The 16,860-nt window shown below is 47.0% G+C and overlaps 1 protein-coding gene across 2 annotated transcripts in view; it reads right to left on the bottom strand.

Annotated features, from left to right (window-relative positions):
• Positions 1–3,595: 3,595 nt before the first annotated feature.
• fgf11a (fibroblast growth factor 11a) overlaps positions 3,596–16,860 on the bottom strand; it is a 135,727-nt gene continuing 122,462 nt past the window's right edge. For both annotated transcript variants that reach the window (XM_045225856.1, XM_045225857.1), the window contains 2 exons: positions 4,068–4,266; positions 3,596–3,877 (listed from right to left, as the gene is read on the bottom strand). In XM_045225856.1, the coding sequence (XP_045081791.1) occupies positions 3,735–3,877; positions 4,068–4,266 (342 nt within the window). In that variant the 3' untranslated portion in view covers positions 3,596–3,734. The remainder of the gene's footprint in view (positions 3,878–4,067; positions 4,267–16,860) is intronic.

Here is a 16,860-nt window from a genome sequence, read left to right as displayed (position 1 = left end):
ACACTTATGAATGCGAGCACAGAAATCAATGAACTCACTCACACACACACACACACACACACTCACACACACACACACAATTTCCACTCTATAAACATCTTTATAGTCTCCCCTCTCTGCATCTAATGAAAGAAGGTCAAAAACACTGCAAACCCAACATCTGCGGGACTATATAAAACCACAGTCCATCTGAATAACAACATTATCCTCCTTTACTGTACAGTAATATTGGGATGCTATCCCATCTTCATTATTGCAACTTACACGCAGACGTAAATAAATAAACTTTGAATACAGTCAGGGTAATTATAATAAGAGACTTGATTAGTTTTTTTCTGTGTGTGTGCGTGCGTGCGCATGTGTGTGCATTTAAGATGGAAGCATCTACCCTGCTGGCTTTGATGTCAGATTAACACAAGAAGAGGAGGAATCTCACTGCTACGTCAGATTAGAGCCATATGTACTTCACAGTCCACACTCCATTATACCCCTGCATTGATATGTCACACACTTCAACCCTACACTCCATAACCTACCTACATACACTAGCATAGCAGTACCCTGTGGCTACATAAATGTACATACAGGTACTCACACCTTGTGCGTCCATAGATATACTGTACATGCATGTATACACACATACAAACGTTTTTTGAGGGGTTAGAACAAATGGGATTGAATTTGGTTTAAAGTTTCGCCTATCCCTACAGTAACACAAACATACCCTTATGAACACACACCAATCAGATGTGATGTGTATTAACAATGACGTACACACACAGATGACAACACACACATAAACACACACAGACGACAACACACACATACACACTCACATTCATTACCTAATGTACTATGACCTCAACCAGCTGAAGAGGACAGTACTCTATTGCATTGCTAAGGGACTAGTGGGTATCAGTGTTGTACTATCACAACAACATTATCTTCATACTTATCTGCTGCTAGTCAGGTAATTTACTCAGCATTAGCTCTTAACTTACTTACAGTACACTCTTATCTCATAGCTAATAGTAACTAACGCGTATCAAGTTGCGTTTGGAGAGTTGTGATTGAAAACAATGTAAGGGAAAGACATTGGGGGGACATATAATAATATATTGCAACATAGATTTTCCCAGCCCTTAAAGAAAACAGTAAAATCATAGGATTCATGGCCATTTCCCAAATATCCCATTTATGGGTTCACTGACCTTATTCAACATTGACTGGTTTGATTCACCAGCAGAAGCCCTCGCTTAATGTATTCTCTTATTCTCTCTACTCTGCTCCCCTCCCCTTCTCTCCTCCCCTCCCCCTCCCCCTCTCCTTCCCTCCAAACCCATCTCCCCCTCGCCTCTCCTTTCCTCCCCTCTCCCCCCATATCCTCCTCTTCCTCCCCCTCACACCATTTAGTTCTTCCCAGAGACTAATGTTCTCAGAACCTTTCTATAATTGGACATGTTTGGAATTAGCTTGTGGAATCAGTGGGTCAGGCGTGGTGTGTCAATGTGTGTTTGTATGTGTGTGCGCGTGTGTGTGTGTGTTAACGTGGGCCTGTAGGCTCAGCACCCGGGGGGGCTGGCCGAATACATCAAACTGAAGCTATTTAATTGCTTAATTTAAGTGATTCATCTGAACCAGTGAGGAAGTGTTAATCGCAGTAGTAGGCAGACAGACAGACACCCTGGAGGCCTCTATCTTCTGCTGCTTATGAAGGTGGACTGTACAACATGGGTCCTGGAGGGTTGTGTGTGTCCGCATGCGGAGTGTGTGTGTTTGTGTGAGATGCCTGGTGTCAACACCTTATTTGGGATTACCGGGTCTGCCACTGGGAGAAGCCATCATAATTCTCTCTGAACCCTCCTTCCATCCTTTCTCTCATCTGGCTCAACAAAACAAGCATGCTCACTCTAAAATAGGGACCCCCTACTCTATCTACCACTCTGCCCATCTCCCAAATTACACCCTATTCCCTACATAATGCACTACTTTTGACCAGTCCCCATAGGGCTCTGGGCAAAAGTAGTGGACTATGTAGGGAATAGGGTGCCATTTGGGATGGGATGCATACAGAGCTCATATCCCTCCAGTAAACACATCAACATAAACTAAAAAAAACACTCATCATAGAATTATAGATTGGCAGAAAGATTAGCCATGAACAATCTTCTTCTTTTCTTTTAATGGAGGAGGAAGCACAGGTAGCTTCTTATAGCTATACAGTCACATCCTTATTACTAAACCACAGTCATCTTATTATTATATCTGTGACTTTAGTTTCTGGTCTTTACCCTAGCAACATCATTCTTGTGCAGTATGGGATGTGACATTGACAGCACAAATTACAGGCTGATAATAGTCTATGGTGGCATCTGACAAGACACCCTATCCCCTGTAGTGCACTACTTTTGACCAGGGCTCTGGTAAAAAGGAGTGCACTATATAGGGGATAGGGTGCCATTTTGGACACACCCTATGAGACATGATGGTGAGATGTGCATTAAAGAAGGCTTGTTTCCTTTGCATAATAACTAACACACTTGACCCAGTGTTGGAGAGGTTCAGTGCATACTAGTTGCTTATTACATATAAAGTAGAGATTAACAAGAAGAAATCAACATGGAACTAGGAGGTCGTTAGCCTGGGTGCTAGTCTGCTTGCCATGACAATCCCATAAGGATTTTGACAGTGGAAACAGACTGGCACCCAGGCTAGGAGGTTGTAGCTCTCCGAAAAGAACCACAACTGTCCTGCAATATCAAATACTCAACCAGACCCCACAGTAGGCCTGTATACTGTATCTCCCTGGCTTAGGGCATGAGCTAGAGAAATGATCTATTGTAGTGTAGTTATAGGATGGTGTAATGCATGGCTGGGCACAGAGAGGGTAAAGCAGTCAGTGTAATAATATCCTACATGGACAAACAGACTCCCAGAGACCATCTACACCATCTCACTGATTATATCATCATCATTCCTCAAGCCCTGACCCGCACACAATCAACACTCTCCCTCTGCTGCCCAGCCTGTGTGTGTGTGTGTGTGAATACAATTGTGTGTGTAGTTCAGTGCAGCAGGGAGGTTTCTCTCTCTCTTTCAAGAGGTGGGGAGATTTTGATCAGTGAAAGCTGCTGTTAACAGCCCTAGAGAGGAACAAAGTAGTGCACTATATTGGAAATAGGGTGCAGACGCATCCTGGATCAACCTTACATTAGTATGGATGGAACCTTTGGGAATATAGAACAATAGGCCCCCCCTGCTGCTCGGTGGGGCAGAGGGGAAACATTTGACTGTGACAACCCTTTGTAATAAAAACAGGAAGACTTTGTTCGTTGTGAAGTAGATAGAAACAGCGATGCTGATGATAGGTGTCGGTCTTCTTTCCGGTCATTTCTGGTAGTGGATGTGTACATAGTTGTGACGCACCCAGCCTCATTCCTCATGTTGTATTGCTCTGAAATCCCAGACTCATACAGGGACGGTGTTGGGTAAGAGAAGGGGAGGGGGCTGCAGTGGGTGGGTGGGTGGGGTGGGGGGGCCGGGACTTTGTCTTTAAAGAAGGGTTCCATTGGCCTTTCTTTCCCCACCCCTTCACTATTGCATTATGGGAGATTGAGTTCTTCTAATGCTACCATCATGTAACTCCATTGCTTCTATATATCATCCCTGTAGTTCCTTTAGGTGCCCATGCCAGTGCCCAGTGCCTGTATGTCCGGCCCTGTGTCCTCTGTGCGCTAGGAGGTTTTGGTTTTCGAGGGCGGGTCTTTCTTGCCGTTCTGCAGCACAGGTGAATCGGAGGCCTTGGCCATTTTCCTGGGCGAACTCAACTCCGCGACCACCACCACTTCATGTAGCGAGGGCTCCCTGTACATAGCCACTGTAGGGGGAGGGGGGAGGGGAAGGGGTGTGAGAAAAAGAAAGAGAGAGACAGAATAATATTGAACTGAACAAATACATTTTTTTTAATGAGACCGGAGTACGTCATATAAAGCAAACGTGACAAAATGACAGATACAAATAATGAGCATAATTAACTTCCTACTGTATTGTATTGTACTGTACTGTACCTTCGATGAGTTTGGGTAGGAAGTGGGCGGCCCCCTTAGTCTTCTTGACCCTGTTGCCCTTCATGACCTGTCCATCCCGGTTGATGCCGATGTACCAGGCCCTGCCCGACTGGGTCTGCCGGTACAGGATGGACGAGTACGTCACGTAGTAGTTCTCAAACACACTCTCTTTGAACTTGCACTCTGGGGTGAAGTGTTCCTGTAGATTAGAGGACACAGACACACACAGATAAGCATAGGTGAACACATAGCAAATTCAAGCACATGTGTGCATACACACACACACACTTAAAAAAAACCCAAAAGGGTTTTTCGGCTGTCCCCATAGGAGAACCCTTTTTGGTTCCAGATAGAATCCTTTTTGGTTCCAGGTAGAACTCTTTTGGGTTTCATGTAGAACCCTCTGTGTAAAGGGTTCTACCTGGAACCAAAAGGGTTCTTCTAGCAGACGCTCTTATCCAGAGCGACTTACAGTTAGTGAGTGCATACATTTTCATACTGGCCCCCCATGGGAAACGAACCCACAACCCTGGCATTGCAAGCACCATGCTCTACCAACTGAGCTACAGGGGACTACATCATGTCCAAATGTATCTCAAATTGATTTGAACATGATTACATTTTACATTTTAGTCATTTAGCAGACACTCTTATCCAGAGCGACTTACAGTTAGTGAGTGCATACATTTTTCATACTGATGTGCGACAAATGCCAATATCGATCAAATGATTAAGAAGAAATAACCAAGAAATACACCCATGCTAATGTAAAGCTTATGGGAGGGTAAGAATTCCAGTCGGGATCAGAACAAATGAATTTACAGCCAGCATTCCAGACTCCTAAAGGATGTTGAGCAGATCGTGGTCCTGGGGAAGAATAGCAACACACACACACACACAGAGATCCGCTCAACTGAGTCTCCTACACAGACACCGTCACTAACAGCAGACTCTTGAGACTGTAACAACTGGCTCTGCTCGATAGCACATTTTCACCCTTCATACAATATAGAAATGTGTTAAGATATATTTATATTCAGAGAGATGTATCCCGTTCTCAGTTTATTGTCGATTAATTTAGTTTGTTCCTAAAACCGACAATTTTGGTCACACAGAAGGAATCTCTGCAGCGCTTAGACAGAAAACGACAGGAACCACAGATACAAAATCTTCATTATTATATCTGCGTCATAGCAGATAGCACCTTTTTTCTAAGAGTGTACATATACACAAACACACACACTCCGGGTCAGTGGAGAAGAATAACAGATTGGAAGTGCTGACAATTTTTTATTTACTCCATTATTTATATATTTATTTATATATTTATTTTCCAATTCCAAAGGCTCAGCTGGGAAATGGAGGCCACATTTAATTGTGACAGGGTTAGGAGAGCATCTGTTTCTGCCGCGCGGAAAATGAACACATAACCACAACCACACACACGGAGGCTATCTGTCTTCTCTCTCTCTTGTGTCATAACAAGCACACGCTCGCTCTCACACACGCAAACACACAAGGGAGAAAAAAAAAACACATTTTAACTCTTGGATGACATTCTGTTTCCAGTAACAACCAGCAATCAACAGAAGTCCTTCACCCCGTCCCCAGTTCAACTGTCCCATCTATAGTTCTCTCTCTCGCTCTCTCTCTCTTCTCGCTCAGCCTGGAGAAGAACATTTCCCAAACGGCCCTCCCAGTGAAGGAAAGGCGCCCTGTGTGAAAAATTATATGACATACACTCTGAATTACCCAAAATGATAAATCACATCCAATTAACGCATTCACTCATTAACTTACTGTTAATAGCAAAGAGTGGGATTCAGAGGTCTTTGTCTTTAGAAGATGTGATCTAATCTACTATCATTAGTTCATTACATTCTATTTGCACTATAATATCCAGCCCATGCAATCATCCTTAAAATGTGGTGGATTTTTTGAGGGAGTTAATGCCACCCGCACACACACACACACACACACACAAACCTTCATAGAGATATCTCCCTGAGCTAACAGTGTGAAGCCACGAGGGACAAAGCACATCAGGTCCCCATACACTCTCAGAAATACATTGAGTGTACAAAACATTAGGAATACCTTCCTACTATTGAGTTGCACCATCTTTTGCCCTCAAAACAGCCTCATTTTTTTCGGGGCATGGACACTGAAAGGTGTTCAAAGCATTCCACAAAGATGCTGGGCCATGTTGACTCCAATGCTTCCCACAGTTGTGTCAAGTTTGCTGAATGTCCTTTGGGTGGTGGAACATTCTTCATACACACGGGAAATTGTTGAGCGTGAAAAACCCAGCAGCGTTGCAGTTCTTGACACACTCAAACCAGTGTGCCTGGCACCTACTGCCATACCCCGGTCAAAGGCACTTCAATATCTTGTCTTGCCCATTCACCCTCTGAATGGCACACATACATAATCCATTTCTCAATTGTCTCAAGGCTTAAAAATCCTTCTTTACACAATGTAGTGGCACCTTTCCTCGATTCATCACATCCTAGCTCCTCGCCTCCTTCTCAAATCTCATTGGAGGAGAAGGTCAGAAAGGAAGGACCTTAGACCCTCTCCTCCAATACAGTTGAGGCGGAGGCGAGGAGAGAGGATGCAAGGAATCGAGGACAGATGAATTGAGAAAGAGCTGATGTGTGGCCCCTGGGAGGACCCAACACAAACACTGTGAGGCCCCTGATGGCCCCAGACATGGCAGGGCCCATGCCACCTCTCCTCATTAAATAAGCAGGAGTCTGTTGCAGCTCCTAAACACAGCCAGTCAGTCCCTTTCCCCACCAGGGTCATCAATAAACAAGGCAACAGTAAATATGTTGTCCCCCACGAATGATGCAGCACCCCCCTTGGGCCAATCAGTGTTATTTTGTAAATGACGGATCTCTATGGCAAGACGCATCATTCACCCAAGTTTCATCAACATTTGGCCAGTGGTGTCAGATATCGTGTGTGTCAACTAGACATATCCCTGATCATGTGTGCCAAAATTCATCACTCTGAGTCAAACAGATCAAGAGATTTAAACATGTGCCCGTTATAGCAACACCGTGTGGTTGATTTGAGTGTTCTTGCATATGTTGAGTCTTGACAGTGTTTGCAATATGTGTACCAAATGTTGTTACAATACAAATATCCTTGACTGATTCATATGCATTTACAGTGCATTCGGAAAGTATTCAGACCCCTTGACTTTTTCCACATTTTGTTACGTTAAATTGTTTTTATCTTTATCACAATACCCCATAATGACAAAGCAAAAACAGGTTTTTAGAAATGTTTGCAAATTTGTTAAAAATAAAAAACTGATATCAGATTTACATAAGCATTCAGACCCTTTACTCAGTACTTTGTTGAAGCACCTTTGGCAGCGATTACAGCCTCAAGTCTTCTTGGGTATGACGCTACAAGCTTGGCACACCTGTATTTGGGGAGTTTCTTCCATGTCTTCTCTGAAGATCCTCTCAAGCTTTGTCAGGTTGGATGGGGAGCGTTGCTGCACAGCTATTTTCAGGTCTCTCCAGAGATGATCGATCGGGTTCAGGTCTGGGCTCTGGCTGGGCCACTCAAGGACATTCAGAGACTTGTCCCGAAGCCACTCCTGCGTTGTCTTGGCTGTGTGCTTAGGGTCGTTTTCATGTTGGAAGGTGAACCTTCGCCCCAGTCTGAGGTCCTGAGCGCTCTGGAGAAGGTTTTCATCAAGGATCTCTCTGTACTTTGCTCCGTTCATCTTTCCCTTGATCCTGACTAGTCTCCCAGTCCCTGCCGCTGAAAAACATCCCCACAGCATGATGCTGCCACCACCATGCTTCAACTTAGGGATGGTGCCAGGTTTCCTCCAGATGTGACGCTTGGCATTCAGGCCAAAGAGTTCCATCTTGGTTTCATCAGACCAGAGAATCTTGTTTCTCATGGTGTGAGAGTCTTTAGGTGCCTTTTGGCAAACTCCAAGTGGGCTGTCATGTGCCTTTTACTGAGGAGTGGCTTCCATCTGGCCACTCTACCATAAAGGCCTGATTGGTGGAGTGCTGCCATCTCCACAGAGGAACTCTGGAGCTCAGCGTGACCATCAGGTTCTTAGTCACCTCCCTGACCAAGGCTCTTCTCCCCCGATTGCTCAGTTTGGCCAGGCGGCCAGCTCTAGGAAAAGTCTTGGTGGTTCCAAACTTCTTCCATTTAAGAATGATGGAGGCCACTGTGTTCTTGGGGACCTTCAGTGGTTCAGAAATGTTTTGGTACCCTTCCCCAGATCTGTGCCTCGACACAATCATGTCTCGGAGCTCTGCAGACAATTCCTTCGACCTCATGGCTTGGTTTTTGCTCTGACATGCACTGTCAACTGTGGGACCTTATATAGACAGGTGTGTGCCTTACCAAATCGTGTCCAATCAATTGAATTTACCACAGGTGGACTCCAATCAAGTTGTAGAAACATCTCAAGGATGCTCAATGGAAACAGGATGCACCTGAGCTCAATTTCGAGTCTCATAGCAAAGGGTCTGAATACTTATGTAAATAAGGTATTTCTGTAAAATAATACATATAAACGTGCAAAAAAATATTTTTACTTTTTTTATTTAATACATTTTAGAATAAGGCTGTAACGTAACAAAATGTGGAAACAGTCAAGGGGTCTGAATACTTTCCGAATGCACTGTATGTACCAGACCACGCCCATGTGAATGTTTATTGGTCTAGAAAATATTGCGTTGAGAGACCTTTGTCCATAGATGCCACATATCAAGTTTCATGCAGATCGGTCATTCGGTGCCAGAAGAATAGCGTGTTTTTCACAAAATTCAAAATGGCGGAAGATCCATCATGGTGGACCTTATGGGTCCCTGATGCTATTTTTTTCCTTGTGAGGAGAGTGACCTATGAACCGGATTTCATGACTAGGTCAAACTGGGTGCGGGGCGGGACCTTTACAATTTTGCATTTTCAATCTCCTGTTATAGCGCCAATCAGTGTAATTTAGTAAATGCCGGATCTCTACAGCAAGACACATCATTCACCCAAGTTTCGTGAAAATCGGGCCAGTGCTGTCTGAGATCGCATGTGGCTAACCTACGAATGAACGTACTAACAGATGGAGAGAGATCCACAGTCCCCTCCCTGATTTCATTGTGGGGGACAATAAGAACCACACTGCCCTCTGAGCTGTCGGTGGGGAATGAATTAATACAGAAAGGAGGGAGGGAGGGAGGGGGGGGGGGACTAAAACAGAGAATGTTAAAAAGTGTCCGGCACCCTTCGGTACCCGAAGACCTAAAATAAAGGGAATGAAGGAAAGAAAGAATCTTATAAAGTACCCTTCACTCCTAAAAGGAATGATTGTGTTGAAATGAATGAAACCAAAGCCGTATCCCTTAGGCTAGGACTAGGAGGGGGGAGACATTTATCATGAGCCGCGCCCGGCCCAAACACACACAGACATATTAACACAGGCAGGCATGAGCACGTACGCACGCACGAACACACACACAACCACGCACGCACTCACGCAGACAGGCACGCTTACATGCATACACACACGCACACACACACAAACAATGACTCCTCCTGAACTGATTATATCAACTCTGCAGGACATCAGCAATGTTTCTTAATGCGATAACGGTCACTTAAACAGAACGGTCATTTAAACAGGAGGCTGAGCCACCCAACACACCAACACACCAACCACAGGACACAACTACACACCAATTTATCATAGACATCCTTCTCATCCCTCTCGTTCTCTCTTTCTTTCTTTCCTCTGCTGTAAGCTATTCTCCTTGGTAGCCCCCTCTAATACTTCTCTTTGTTTTGGTCCTCTGTCCTCCACTCTGTCTACGGGTTTTTGCTATGGTGTTTATTCCAGGTTCAGATTGATTTCATACGGACATATTAATGGGTGCTGTCTTTATCGGGAGGTCAGTCAGAGCAGTGGTTCCCAAACTGTGGGGCGCGCCTCCTAGGGAGGTGTAAGGGATCGGCAGGGGGGCGCGGGGTGATTCCAGATCGCCTGGCGACATCACCAGGCAGTATTAGTTAATAGACCAATAACAAAGAGAGTTTGCCCACATCTCTGCCAATAACAGTAGGTTTTCAGGTTACTCCAATTAGGCCCCTCACTCAGACCACTCCCAGATAGTCCTAGCAAAATGATTCGTTAAGAAATTGCTAATCTAAGCCGGGGGGGATAACAGAGTCATACATGGAAAAACAGAACAAGTAAATCAGAAGGAAGTTTGTTTTAAAGTGTATGTCCTACTGTATATCTGAGAGATATACTTCCATATATACTTCCATTCCTTTTTTTAACCGTTACCTGGCTACCTTCAGATGAGTCTTGTGAGGCTTGTGGGCGTCCTAGAGAAAAACCGCAAAATAGTCTCACCTTTCCATAGAGGGGTCATATTAGTGTGTAGCCTAAACTTTTCGGACGCTACGGACAGAAGTTGGCAGATTGTTTTTGTGAGAAGACCGATTTTTGGGATCTCTCATGGTCTGACAAACACCGCTGTAGCTCAGCCACCTTCCACCACAGATGCAGAAGGCTGCCATTGGCGGAAGTGGTGGATTGAGACGCAGCCCATACAAAAAAAGAACTTCAACAGATTTTTATGTGGATTTTTTTATTATGCCAATTTGATCTATGCAGGGGCGCGGACACTGACTCTAGGGGGTTAATTGTTACCCAGAAATGATTTGATATTGAGAAACATATTTTGTATTTTTTTACGTCTGCATTGGCAGGCAGGTCACCCATGATACAAGTCAGTATTCAAGGTCCATCCATGCCTGAGGACGTCAGGAGATGACGTCGAAACCGGCCACTAGGGGCAACAGTGAGCACTGTTACCTTCAAGTAGGCTTTGGTTTTGCTAGGGTGATGGGGATGGTGGGTTGTTTGTAAGCATCTGCCTCTGGTTCCAAAGGTTGCATGTTCGGATCCAGCGATAGAAAGATGTTTTTGATTTTGGTTTTAAGCCTATCCCAAACCTTAACCCTTATCTTAACCATTTGGAGTAAATGCCTAACCTTAAGATGTTGGAGTTAATGGCTAAACTTAACCTTGAAACGATACAGAGAAGTAACCAAACACTTTGAAATTTGACATTTGGAACAACTTTGAAATTTGACGTTTGATGCTGACGTGAGATTGTGAGAGCTTGCTGGCATTGGACCTTTAATGAATATGGGCCCTGTACAATAAGCACTAATGCAAATCCGCTTCTCTCCAGCAGGGGCTGCTCAAATACACACAATAGTAACACAAAGACATCTCTCTCACAACTTACCCAAACCAAACCTCAGACCTACCACCGCATGGGCCCTCTTAAAACAGGCTAAAACCCATTTAAGTTCAGACCCACGTTACAAATGTTTCGCTGACTGAATCTCTCCTGTTGCATGTTGAGGGATTTAGTCAGATTTGTCATGAGCACATCCTCTCACTCCACATTACGTAAGTTAATCAGGAACAGAGGAGATGGGGATAGGGGGAGAGAGGGAAAGAAACCGAGGGAAAGAAGGAGTGAGATGTAAAGGTGCCATGGAGGAGAGGGAGAGGTACAGAGACTCATGGACAGGGCAGAGACACAGAGCGAGACAGACAGACAGAGGGACGAAGGTATACTGTAGGTGTGTGTCTCCATGTCTGCGTGTGGGCCCAGTCTTGTTGTGACAGCCAGATATGACAGATCCTTCCTCTCCTTCGCCAGGCAGCGGGATGGAGGTAGGGCGGGAGGGAGGTGAGCCATCCAATCCTCACTGACATTAGTAACGGATGGACCAGTTCCCTCACTCATCACTCACTCCCACGCAGAGAGATAGACAGCGAGAGATGGAGAGAGAGATGTAGAAAGATATGGATAGAGAGGGAAATTGGGAAGAGAGGGAGGAGAGAGAAAAAGAGAGAGAGAGGGATGGGGAGAGAGAGAGAGAGAGAGAGAGAGAGCAAGGAGATGTGGTAGGTGGTTTAATACATCTTACATAATACTCAACGACACTAGAGGGAGAGAGAGAGGGGAACAGCAGAGTTGAAAAGGTTTACCAAGGTACTGTCACCACCTTCACCAGGGTGTCATGGCAACGATATGATATCATGCAGTGACACTGTAGAACTTTAACGCTTCTTCATAAGGCCAATATAAATACTATTGTAAGCTTAAAGGGATGGAGCCAATTTACATCCTATTGCTCAAGTCTGAACATGCACAGGTCTGAGGAAGCAAGTTGATTTCCATACATTGACTACCAGAAACCCCCCTCCTCTACATTTACGTCATTTAGCAGACGCTGTTATCCAGAGCGACTTACAGTTAGTGAATACATATATATATTTTTATACTGGCCCCCCGTGGGAATCGAACCCACAACCCTGGCGTTGCAAACGCCATGCTCTATCAACTGAGCTACATCCCTGCCGGCCATTCCCTCCCCTACCTTGGACGACGCTGGGCCAATTGTGCGCCGCCCATGAGTCTCCCGGTTGCGGCCGGCTGCGACAGAGCCTGGATTCGAACCAGGATCTCTAGTGGCACAGTTAGCACTGCGATGCAGTGCCTTTGACCACTGCGCCACTCCCCCTCTCCCCCCTTCTCCCCTGCCAGTACTTGCTGGGTTGGCATTAACCATTGAGCTCTCAATGCAGTCAACTGGAGAAATGATTTCATGTAGGACATCAATGAAAAGTCAATAGGCATTTGGAAGGCCACGCCACGCATGCATGCACCCAAGCATGGAGAAGATAGAAGCACTTACATTACAAGCTCCGTATCGGCCAACTAGAAGTTAATCCTGGGTTTAACCATCCTGACACTTATCGAATGTCTCCCCGAGGACAGTTGTATTTCACACCGTCGATAGGACAGGACGTGTGTGTGTGTGTGTGTGTGTGTGTGTGTGTGTGTGTGTGTGTGTGTGTGTAACAAGATATCCTAGAAGTCATAACATCCTTCATCAGTCCATGTCTTTATAATGGACGGAAATCAGGACATAACTGTCTGTATTGCATGGTTGTAGTAGGGTGTCTTACACACACACACACACACACACACACACACACACACACACACACACGGTGGGAGGTTATAGTACAGTAGTAATGCCATAGCCCAGGTGCATGGAGGGGTCCTAAGCCAATAAACTGGCAGCTAGATGGACGCCTTGGATCATTACCAGGACCCCTGAGCTGCTGGAGCCTTCACAGTCACTGACCCCACTGCCACACAAACATATGCATTCACACACAGACACACACAGAAACACACGCACATGCACAAGCACACACACACACACACACACACCATGTTCAGAACAGCTGGAGAGGAGGAGGGGGAGGGGGTGTCCTCTGCATCTCACCTTGTCTGCCAGACCCGCGTTTGGGGATTTTCCAGAGGGAACTAGAACTAACCTACCCCCTCGCTCGTTCTCTCTCTCACACTCTCTTTCCCTCGTTCTCGCTCTCTCTCTACCCCCATCTCTCTACCTCTCATTATTTTTCTCCCTCTACCTCTCTTTTTCTCCCTCGCTCCCTTGCTCTCTCTTGCTCTCCCTCTCTCTCTCTCTCTCTCTCTCTCTCTCTCTCTCTCTCTCTCTCTCTCTCTCTCTCTCTCTCTCTCTCTCGCTATCGACCCCTATCTCTCCTACCTCTCTATCTCCCCCCATACCTGAGGGCCATGTGTGTCTGCATGCCTTTACTGCTCGGTCAGTTTCAGGGAAGGGAGGGGGAGAAGAGGGGAGTAGGAGAGGATAAACAGAATGAGAAAAACACTGAGAAGAGGTTGGATAAAGGGAAGGGGGGAGAGAGAGTGAGAGGAGAGAGTGCTGACTCAACAACAAAAGAGACAAGCGTTTTCTGATTCGATGAAAGGTGTGGAAGGTCAGAAGAGAGGGATGGAGGGGTGATCAGTGTGAGTGTGTGTTTGCTTGTGAGTGTGTGCGTGCGCGTGTGTGCCTGCGTGTGTGTTGCACAGTGCAGGGTGGTCCTCTGAGGTCAGTGTGGATCCTTGCAGGTTCTAGTGATATTGACTAATTAGCTCATCCGTCAGGGCCAGGGGCTGAGGGCCAAGGAGGGCCAGGGGTGAGGGGGGCCAGAGGGAACCAACCCCTACCCCTCACCCCCTTCAACCCCCCTCCCAAACCAGACATGACCAGTGTGAGGAATCACCCTGGTACCTGGGGAAGGTGGACAAACACACACAACAATGTACTTTATATATACTGTGTGTGTGTGTGTGTGTGGGTGTCCACTTACAACAGTTTGCTGTAAAGACCTATATACTGTACTGTCCTGTATACACTGTGTGTGTGTCACTGTATCCACACCCCCTACAACATTTACATTTTACATTTACATTTTAGACATTTAGCAGACGCTCTTATCCAGAGCGACTTACAGTTAGTGAGTGCATACATTATAAAACAATTATTTAATACTGGCCCCCCGTGGGAATCGAACCCACAACCCTGGCGTTGCAAACGCCATGCTCTACCAACTGAGCTACATCCCTGCCGGCCATTCCCTCCCCTACCCTGGGCCAATTGTGCGCCGCCCCATGGGTCTCCCGGTTGCGGCCGGCTACGACAGAGCCTGGATTCGAACCAGGATCTCTAGTGGCACAACTAGCACTGCGATGCAGTGTCTTAGACCACTGCGCCACTCGCCACTACAACAGACCATTAATATCAATACAACATCCTAATAAATTAGCTATCTATGGGAGCACTCTCACTTTGGCATCATTTCAACAACACACACACATACACACACACACACACATATACATAAATACACTGTCACGAGTTACAAAGCCAGAACCCAGAAGCAGACCAGGACAAGGTAAGTTGAAACGAAGGTGAGTGTTTATTTACAAATTCAAGAGTGATGCTGAATAATCCAGGGAACAGAGCGGGCGGCGTTGATTAGTTGTTGGGGGTGCAGTGGTTGATCCAATCATGGCTCGGCAGCCGCCGACCACCAGGCAGAGGTTGGATGAAGGTTCCGGACGAGTGACTGCAGATGGAACAAAACGGAGGTAAGTAAACAACAAACCAACAAGGTGCAAAACAACAAAACTAACGCTAGAAGCTCTAAGACTGATACTCTGGTAAACCTACTGTTCATGGCTAACGATCCGGCAGGGAATGGATGTTAGGCCAGAGCCTAAGAAGGGTGATGATCAGGACCAGGTGTGCAGATTGCTGATGGGATGCAGGTGCGGAAATCAAGAGAGCTCCCCGGAGCGTTCCAGAACCCTCGGGAAACTGGAGATCACGAGCAGAAAAACTAGTCCACAGACAGGACCCGACTCAGACTGCCGGGATCGTTACAGTACCCCCCCTCCGACGAACGCCACCGGGCGGACTCCCGGAGCGCCAGGATGGAGGCGGTAGAAGTCACGGATGAGGTCAGCATCTAGGATCTGTCGCCGCGGAATCCAACTCCTCTCCTCAGGACCATACCCCTCCCAGTCCACGAGATACTGGAAACCCCGGCCCCGCCGTCTGGAATCCATGATGCGTCGCACCGTGTAGGCAGGACCACCTCCGATCATCCGAGGAGGAGGAGGAGGAGGCGGAGGAGGCAACAGAGGACTGAGGAAAACAGGCTTGAGGCAGGAGACATGAAAGGTGGGATGGACTCTGAGCGTCCTCGGGAGTTTGAGTCGAACTGCCACCGGATTGATCACCTTCTCCACCACAAACGGACCAATGAACTTCGGTAACAACTTCCTAGACTCAGTCCGTAAAGGAAGATCCCGTGTGGCCAACCAGACCCTATCTCCGATGGTATAGGTGGGAGCGGGGATCCGGCGACGATTCGCCTGGAGCTGATACCGGTCCGAAACTCTAAGGAGTGCCTTTCTGGCCCGATGCCAGGTCCGGTGGCAACGATGAATATGGGCCTGAACAGAAGGCACTGAGAGCTCCTTCTCCTGAGAAGGGAACAAGGGAGGTTGGTAGCCATACAGGCACTGGAAGGGAGACATCCCAGTGGCAGATGTAGGGAGAGTATTGTGGGCATACTCAACCCAAGGCAACTGAGAGACCCAGGAGGTGGGGTTGGAAGAGGCCAGGCAGCGTAGCGTGGATTCCATCTTCTGGTTGGCTCTCTCCGCCTGACCATTAGATTGGGGGTGAAAACCAGATGTGAGACTGACTGTAGCTCCAATGGCCAAACAGAAGGACTTCCAGACAGCAGAGGTAAACTGAGGGCCACGGTCGGAAACGATATCACTGGGCAAACCGTGGACCCTGAAAACCTCCTAACCAGGATCTCGGACGTCTCCGAGGCAGAGGGAAGCTTGGCAATTGGCACAAAGTGGGCGAACTTGCTGAATCTGTCCACGATAGTCAGAACGACCGTGTTCCCCTCAGAAGCGGGCAACCCAGTGACAAAGTCCAGGGCCAGATGCGACCATGGTCGCCGGGGAATAGGAAGGGGGGTGAAGTAGTCCAGAGCTGGGCCGATTGGTACTCTTATTCTGCGCACACACTGGACAGGCAGCAACATAACCCCGAGCATCCTCGGCCATGGCAGGCCACCAAAAACGCTCTGCGAAGAAACGCCATCGTCCGAGCCACGCCAGGGTGACAAGCCATCTTGCTGGCGTGGGACCATCCGAGGACCGCGGGGACGAACCGACTCAGGCACAAACAACCGACCGGGTGGACCGTTACCGGGACCGGGCTGCGTCCGAAGGGCCGCCATCACCTCCTCCTCAATCTTCCACCTAACAGCTCCCACGACGCAGTTCCGGGGGAGAATTGTCTCGGTCTTGGACCC

The sequence above is a fragment of the Coregonus clupeaformis genome, chromosome 16 (assembly GCF_020615455.1).
Source record: "Coregonus clupeaformis isolate EN_2021a chromosome 16, ASM2061545v1, whole genome shotgun sequence".
NCBI classification, from domain to species: domain Eukaryota; kingdom Metazoa; phylum Chordata; class Actinopteri; order Salmoniformes; family Salmonidae; genus Coregonus; species Coregonus clupeaformis.
The sequence above is the reverse complement of the archived record's forward strand: the minus strand, read 5'-3'. Positions and strand labels throughout refer to the sequence as shown.